We start from the raw sequence: 8,629 nt of genomic DNA on the forward strand, positions 1-8,629 counted from the left end.
AATGCATAACATTGATTGTTTATTTTAACTGAATGGGAAACATGCAAACGGTGTACGCCTTTGTAGCCTTTATTTTGTGTGTTTTTTTTCTTTAGTAAGATACGTTATTGTTAGTATGTTTCATTTCGATTGAACTTTTTAAATGGTATATAAATTACAATTTATGCTTATTTTCGGAAAGATTTGTATATTCAGATTCATTTTCATGCTCAGAACCAGGAAAAAATATTTGGTAGAGAGTTAATATTGTTAATCATCCAATCAAACTATTTCTTGCTTTTGGAATATTTTTTAATTCAAGCACCCACTTTATTATGTAGGTGAATACATGATGGAAAATATCCTCCCGATCGTCAACCAATGCGCCCGCTTTTGATGCATTAATTTCCAATTCTCCCCGTCACCCACGCTGATGACAGTTTGTACCGTTGCGTTACGTTTTATTTTCTCATCGGAAGCAGCACATATGTTGATACGGTTAAACGTTTGTATCTGAAATTGAATCGCAACTAATGGGCAGCTCGTTACCATACTTATCGGATTGCATACTTTTTACATTCAAAATGCAGCATAAAAATGCACCACTAGCAGCAAGGTTTCACCAAGTACTCTGGTGCCTATTTTGCTGCCCACTTATACTATCGATCCCGTGGGATGCCGTGGTTGGCGGGATAGAGTCAATCCAAATCCACCCAGCAATGGGAACGAAACGGAATGGTAGAATCTCGTTTTTTACTGTTTTTTTTTTTAATATAAGGCAAAGGTCCTTTCTACCGATCACAGTACCATCGTACGAGCACCTTTGGTGTGTACTGGCAACTAGAAAAGGAAATCCGGTTCCCGATTCCCAAACGGCTCGTTCGAAAATGCTGTACGATTGCAGTCCGTTGGCATTGCATTAAAACCGGGTGCCAGTTTGCAATGGCAAACAAACTGATGATGGTGGCAAACAAGTGGTACCGCAATGAAGAAAAACTGTTCGACAATCGGAGAAATTGTTAGTAAAATGCATTTGGTACACATACAAAATGGATACGACACTGCGTACGAGTAGCATGCTTTTAAGGGGGTTGATAGAAGTTGGGTTTTTTTTTCTTTTACATGCGAGTTTTCTTGGGTTGTGGTTCGATTGCATGTACTAAAGGTTCGGTCGACAGTTTCAATCTCAGGAGCAATATACACGCCAGCCTATTGTTACTAACATAGAATGCACATTTATGTTATTAATTATGCTATTTCCTTTCACTTACTTTATTTGACTAACATAATTTAAGTTACCATTTTTTTTATTAAAGATTTCTTAAAACTAGAAGTAGCAAGTTTTTAAGCATTTTTCTTTTTTGGTTAGATTATGTACGTTCAATAAGCCGCTTAAGGACCGGATAATTGTGAAGCGAGGTGAAGCTGAGTTGCGTAGCGGGGTGTGGTAATTGATTTCGACCAATTCGTGGGTCCGAAAGACAATCTTAGTGAAACCACGTTGTGAAAAAGTAAAAAGGCTTAAACACCAGGACGATCGCGTCAGGAACCATTTTGTGGTTAGTGTATTAAGGCCATCGTTAAAGAGTTGGCGTCGTTTTCCGCCATCGCGAGATAGTGTCGTTGAACCTGTGTGATGTCGAAAACAGGAAAACACGCTGGCAAAATGGTGCCCTTTATTAGAATTTATCAGGATCGACTTGCTGGCTTAGAGCAATCCAAAGAGTCTAAGCTGAACACCCGTGACGAGCAATTAATTTTTTGTGTATGAGCTACGAACAGGTTAATTTTTAAACAATTTCCAAAAGATGGAGTATAGTTTATTGTTTATCGAAGATTTTACTATAGAATTTATATGTAAATTTCATGGTTCAACTACTTAGGATACAAAACTACTTAGCCAACAAAATAATGGGATGAAATTGAAGCTTTCCAATAAAAATGACTGGTACGGTCGTTCTAGTGTTAAAGAAATTTTGAATTATCTTCTGACCAAAATGTCTGTGTTTCTGACCAAAATGAACTATGCTCCATGTAGTGAGGATTAACACACTTTAACAATCTTTTATGAGCTATGATCCGGAGTTTTACCTTGTTCTTTCCGGAAAATAAAACACTGAGTTGCATGCCAATGAACCACTGAGGCGAAGTACTGAGGTACATTAGTAGTTTAGTTCTTGCACTGATATCTTAGTTTTTTTTAGATCAATCAAGACTACAAAAACTAAACGCTTTATCAAATTGTATTTTTTCTGAACGTGCACATTCACAAACAGAGTGTGCGGTCAGTATTCGCATTAATTCCTTTTGAATGCAGCTGTCATCTTCACATGTGATCTGTAGACATTCTTTCACTTATTCATGTCATCGCTCTTTCGAGCTGGAACTAACATGCAGACTATTCAATCTCGATAAGGACCGCAAAGGCCTAAGGGACGGTTCACATGCATTGCAAACCCGAGTGCTTTTGTCTTCGTTTGTGTGGTCTTTGATTTTTCTTGCTTGTTCGCATGATTGTTTCGTTGTTTATTGGAATGTACTCAATTGATATACAACCATTAGGTTGTTTGATTGAACAAAGAAAAGAACCATAAAACAAGTAGGTAAGTCTATGAGTCGTATTTGTTTCAAATGTGTAGAAGGACAATCCTTATGTGATAATAAATTGATTCAAGACAATAAGTTTCCTGTGTTCATCTCATAATTACAAAACACTTTTTACTACAAGATTTTTTGTACATACTTCCACGAAACCTTTACGATGTAAAAACAACCTCGTACGAAATGCAGAACTGGAACATCTGAAAGAAGTTTGTAACCATCCAAGAAGGGAATATTAATTAACTGCTCTCGTTTTCAAGAAACGGAAACAAATGCCTTGGGAGTGTACCATGTTATTAAAACAATTGCTGCAGAACAAAGCAATTTTTTCTATTAAATTTGCATTGTTCGTACGCTGTCGATTGAAAAGTGCCACGCATAAGGGAAACCTTTGATGTAGAGGGAAGATTAAGCATTTAAAATTGAATCCTTTCGTTTGGTGATATTAATTCAATAAAATTTTTAAATATGATTATGTTAATTTATTTCAAATTTAATTTAGTCAATTAAATTTGAGCTGTACTAACTAGATTCTAATAAAGCATTTGCCCTTAATTGAAACTGTAAATGAATCGTTTTAAAATTACATGAAGGTGAAGTTAAACAAAAAAAAAAATTAAATTATTTCTACCTTGTTGCCTCGATACTGGTTTTCCTTTGCCACACTTCCACGAAGGCAACCACAAACTAGAATCCTACTTGGTACATTACTCATCTTACCATCTACTGAATATTATAAAAACAATACAACCCCAACGAAGAAAGAACCCTCGAGACTGTTGTCAAACACCCGTCCACAACTGGGCACGATTCGCGCAGTGTGGTGTGGAGTTTTCACTATCTGCTTATTGCTTTCATTATTTCAATCGTTTCCAGACTCCTGGTCCGAGTCGCTTCCAGCGACCTTTTCCTACCCTTCTACCCACCGCATACTCCCTCCGATTGCAACAATGCATTCGGGTGTCATTGTTTTACGCTCCTCACGATGGGCGGTTTTGGCGGGCTTCAGTGTATTGGAATCGTTGGAAAAGACGTTTTCCATGCCGTGGTCAGCTCCGTCGCTTGTTCCGCGATTGTCTTTTGTGGTGTTTCGAGCGTTGCATCGCGATCGAGTTGGTTGTGTCTTCCCAATGGCCCATGGCACACGGAAATGTTAAGCATTCTGTTCCGTGTACTACAGCGTGTTATTTTCGTTTCGGTTGGTTTGGGACGATGTGTGTCGCGGGGTTGTGGTTTTGTCTTTACTGGCCGTAGCATTCTTCCCGGTTCGCTTTCTCTCTGGTACGTTTTATTAAGTTAAAATGTACAGCTTCATTCGAGCAAAACAGCTGTTGAAAGTTTGTGCTTGAATGGAAAAAAATGGGAGAAAATGGTTTCAAAATTAGTTAAAATCAAATAATAACTTGATTTCGCTTTATGCTTACACATCTATAAGACTTTTTTGTTCAAAAAATAAATCTTACTTTTAAAATTAATAAATTATTTTTTAAGCACCTATTATGATTAACTTCATCATGTTTTATTGTAAAAGAAGTAAATATTTGTAATTATACATTTGAAAGTATAGAAAAACTGTGCAACATCTGTCCTGAAGGATTTACCCATTGTTCTAACCAAACTTGGCCATTTCTAAAACTTTATTCTTTTCTTTGTAAACTTTGCATCGCAACGAAAGCATCAACCAAAAGAGGTGAAATGTGCCTCAAGAAATAGAACAAGACAAGAAACTTTCAACTCAAAAAAAGGAACTATTGCTACTATCTGCTTCAAAGGGCGGTGACGCGTTACACAAAAAAAAAACCCGCAAAGCAAAATGCATTCTTTTCAATTTACTTTTGTTTCTCTTGCTGAAAAGTGCACTTTGGTGAATAAAATGTGTAAAAGATGGAAAGGAGTAAAAAACCATATTATGGAATCCGAAACGAAACTAGACTCGATACGAAAACTTACAACTACCAGCTATCGTCAGAAGAAACAAAGAAAATGCGTCAATTTTTTTTTCTTTAGGTTGTACATTTCACGCATCACAGTGTCTTCTTGTGCTAAAATGATCGTTTGTGTGTAATAGATGGAAACTAACTTATTGTCCAAATTAATTTTTTCAACAGCTGTTTTGCTCGAATGAAGCTATAATAAAAATATATTAATTAGAGTTCCATATTAAAATTTGTATGTAGTGTGTTGTTTTGAAATGAAAACTTATTTTAAAGAGATTTGCTAATATACATGGTTGACGTCGTGCAACAATTAAACGATTTCATACTGTTGAAATCTTCGTCCAATATTTCCACAATTCCTAACATTTAGAGCATAGTCTGGCGTCACATTTTCTGAATCCCTGGTGATCCTAGATTGCACAAGCTTAGAGGTCATATTACCAGCTAGTATCACTTTCATGACGAGACCGACGTGACGGAGCTAGGAGAACCTCTGGACAACAAGAATTTGAAATAGATTTCTTTAGTTGATCTCAACAATTCTTCCAACTTGTATTCTTAGTAAATACGCAAAGTATAGAGAATATCATCTGGATGAACAATCCCATTTCCGCACAACGGCTAATGTTGTCTTCTTCTTCTTCACTTCTTCTTCTGAGAGGCGCTTGTGTGATACGATAAAGGAATCCAACTTCCTTGGAATTCCGCTATTTCTCCACCGTATTTTGCTGGCACTTCAAAGCCTCAAAGTTTTTCGAGACCTTAAACTTAGGCCATATGTTCCATACGCCGTATGCCTTATGTTGTTAAACGATCGCTACCAGTTACGGACTCTCGTATGATCAAAGACTAGTCGGAGAACTTACTTCGACTTCAATCGTTTCCCAAGCAGTAATTCTTGGTTTTCACTACTTGGTAAACGAGGAAGAAGGTTTTTTTCATGATTCCCTAGTTCAATACTATTTTGTGAGGTAGCGATATGTCGCATGTTTCCCCGTAGTATGCTCAACTAGTATTTTTAGTAGTGTTCAAACATTCCTTTTGAACATGAATAGCGAATTGCTTTAATTTAGATATATTCTTAAATATAACTTAAACAGTTTGTGTTTGTAATTATCTAGCCTCTCTTCCGAAACAGCTGTTAAGTTCTATTCCATAAAAACGTTGTGAATATCTTTCATATCTACAAACGTATGGAAAAACTTAATTATAAATCATGAAATGAGACAGCTATACTTCAAGCCCTAGTACCCTCGTATGCTTTTCAGCTGTCAAATCAAAGAACTCTTCATGTACGTCCGGAACATGTTACCTACCATTCGGAATAGTTGTGTGAGCATGTTTAGACATTAATATTATTTGCCGCATAGTTGTGCTTTTGTTTAATTTGCCCACGGTGAAGAAAACATGGACCAAACGAAAACAACACAAAACACACCCAGGCAAACATTGCAATGCATCTTTAGTTGGGAAATGGTGCGGTGTTTTCCCCGTGTTTGGTACACGATGTTTGGCTTTCGGAATGCCAACGAAACTCACCTGTTTTCTTGCATAGTTCACCATACGGGGCATCTTGGCCAGTTCGCTTTTGAAGACTTCCACCATTGCATAACTTGCATACAGCGTACGACGAGTGCAATAGTGTGGGCGAGTTGGTTGGCAGTGCCGTTAGTAGTGGGTCGTGGCTAGTCGTCATTTCAATGGCGGAAGGTAAAAACGTACGCCACTCTGCTTCCGGTCGTAGCAAAACTTCCAACAAGCAGCATTGTTCGAATTGTTTCGCTTTGTTCCGTTCCATTCCAGGGGAGGGAAGGTCACAGCACACCCTCGGTTCATTTTGCTGGTCAAGATGCATCGTCCAGATGTAGTTCAGCGATGGGTTTCCTTTACCGGGGCGTCTTACGGGTGATACGGTATGCACGGATGGGTTGTACGAAAAACTTGTTTCGACAGATTTTCCGCTTTATGCTTACGGCACGCTTAAGGGCTTAAAACATGCCCTTCCATCCATCTAGCTGGTTGTCTGTCCTTCTTATACACATGGCAATAACCGGTAGTTATACCGTTCCACCAGAAGTTGTCCAACATTTGGCCAGTCGTTTGTGGATGATACTTCAAAACCGAAGCATTCGTCCACCCGAAAACTTTTCCCAAATGAGCAACGCAAAAGAAATGGGGAGCTCACCCCATTTGTCTAGCATGCTACCGAGTGTATTATGAATTCCTACCCATTTCCGGGAAGTTTCACCCTTGGTCGGTGGCATACTTAGTTGGGGGGAATGGGGCATCATCAAAGAGAATTCTCCTATTGAAACAAATCACTTTCAACACGGCACGGGAAAAGTGGTGTAGCTGAAGCAAGTTGTGAATTCTTCAGCGTATCAAATGCATCATGCAGTTATGACCATTTGTTTGACCTTTTCCCTGCAAAAAAGAATGCTTTATATTGTTCACCATTGTTTGCCGTTTGCCATTAAAAAATTGCTCAATATGACGTTTCAAGCATACGAACAAAAAGAGTGTGTCACGTAAATTGCAGTCCTTAAAAGTGCCAAAAAGCCGAAACCTAATGATCGTACAAACAAACCGAAATGTGTGTAAACAAAACGTCCATTTTACGAACGGCTAATAGGGGAACGGCTCTTTGGAATGAGCGATGCCACAGTGGAATGAGAAAACTTTAACGCATTTTGTTACTTTTTATTTCGAATTTTCCCGCTTTGTGTTTTTTTTCCGCTGAACTCTTTTTACCCTGCTGCACGTAAAATTGAATCGGGGTTTGCTATTTTGTTGAGTAAGCGCGTTCATTAAAAAGTGCACCCCCGTTTGTTGGCAGTGAAAGGGAAAGAACAAAATCAAATGAATGCCAGAAAGGTAAAATCAAACACCCGCGAATTGCCACTTTTTTGTGTTTGTGTTTGCATTTCGTTTTCCGGATGAGCAGTTCACTTAATATAAATAAATCGCCGGTATTGATGGAATTCATTGACTGATACGTGCGGTATGGGTGGATGCCGAACTGACATTTTGCATTCGTGGTTTGAATAGGTATTTTATTTGTTCAGCTAAAAGTACAATTTGCTGTGCGTTTTCGAACACCGTTTTGGGCGTGTTTTGTAATTCAATTTAACAACCAAATAGTGAAATATTTCTTTAAGAACTTTTAATTGCAAATGGGGAATGACGAAAACATAAAAAATGTCCTAATGATGAATTGATGAAAAGTCACACCTCATAGTCCAACACAGGTTTCAGAAGGATGAAATTATCTTTAAGATATGGAAATAATAAAAGATTTTAATATTGTTGCAAAAAGAACTGGTCGACGAGTGGTGGCATCAAGTAATATTTCCCGACATGCCTTATGAATTTTCGGCACTTCCAACACTGAAACTCCTGCAGCCCAGTTCTCATCGGTAAATTAAAGTGGTCTTCCGGGTATTATTGAAAGGGTTTCAGTCTATCACTCTTCGGGACAAACTGTTCCTTTCATATGGCCAGTACCTCTGACATCATTATGGTGTAAGGTATTACTTTCCGGAACAGGAGAAGCTTATTGGAAGTGAAGATTTTACGCGTATATCATCCTTGGATGAATACCGTAGTTACCTTGCCAGAATGCATGAAAAACTGTAGAATCCTTAAGTATCACTTCAATGTCCACTTTTTGAGTCACATTCCTATATCTGACAACAATATCTGAGGTTTGAATCCTTAAATATCTGTACATACCTAAATACCACGAAATAAACATAATATAAAATTAATTATTAGTGGCTCAAGGACTCTTACATTCTTTCTATTAATAATGTAGGTACTATATAGTTCATCACAATTGCTCAAGGTGATTTAAGTCGTTATGAATACCACGGAAAAGACACTCAACTGACGAGCATCATCAAAAGTTGCATCTGCCAAGCATGCCTTTTAGCACATCTTATCATCATATTGTTTGAAGGACACACGATAAAAAATATGCATCGTTATCCCGATAGCTATGCGGTAGCAACATCTTCATCCGATCTCTATTTACCGGCTCGTTCACCATCTTTCGGCATCTCTTAAGATCGATGCACTTTGAAATATCTTTTGTCAATCGGTACTATCCATCT

The 8,629-nt window shown here is 37.9% G+C and overlaps 1 protein-coding gene across 1 annotated transcript; it reads right to left on the reverse strand.

The window, feature by feature from the left end:
* Window positions 1-3,215: 3,215 nt before the first annotated feature.
* Window positions 3,216-6,944, reverse strand: LOC125764005 (uncharacterized). The gene is made up of 2 exons (XM_049427765.1): window positions 6,057-6,944; window positions 3,216-3,924 (listed from the first exon to the last, which is right to left on the reverse strand). The coding sequence occupies exons 1-2, from the start codon at window positions 6,370-6,372 to the stop codon at window positions 3,872-3,874; spliced, it is 369 nt and encodes a 122-aa protein (XP_049283722.1). The 5' UTR covers window positions 6,373-6,944; the 3' UTR covers window positions 3,216-3,871.
* Window positions 6,945-8,629: the final 1,685 nt, after the last annotated feature.

Source organism: Anopheles funestus, chromosome 2RL (assembly GCF_943734845.2).
Source record: "Anopheles funestus chromosome 2RL, idAnoFuneDA-416_04, whole genome shotgun sequence".
In the NCBI taxonomy this organism is placed as follows: Eukaryota; Metazoa; Arthropoda; class Insecta; order Diptera; family Culicidae; genus Anopheles; species Anopheles funestus.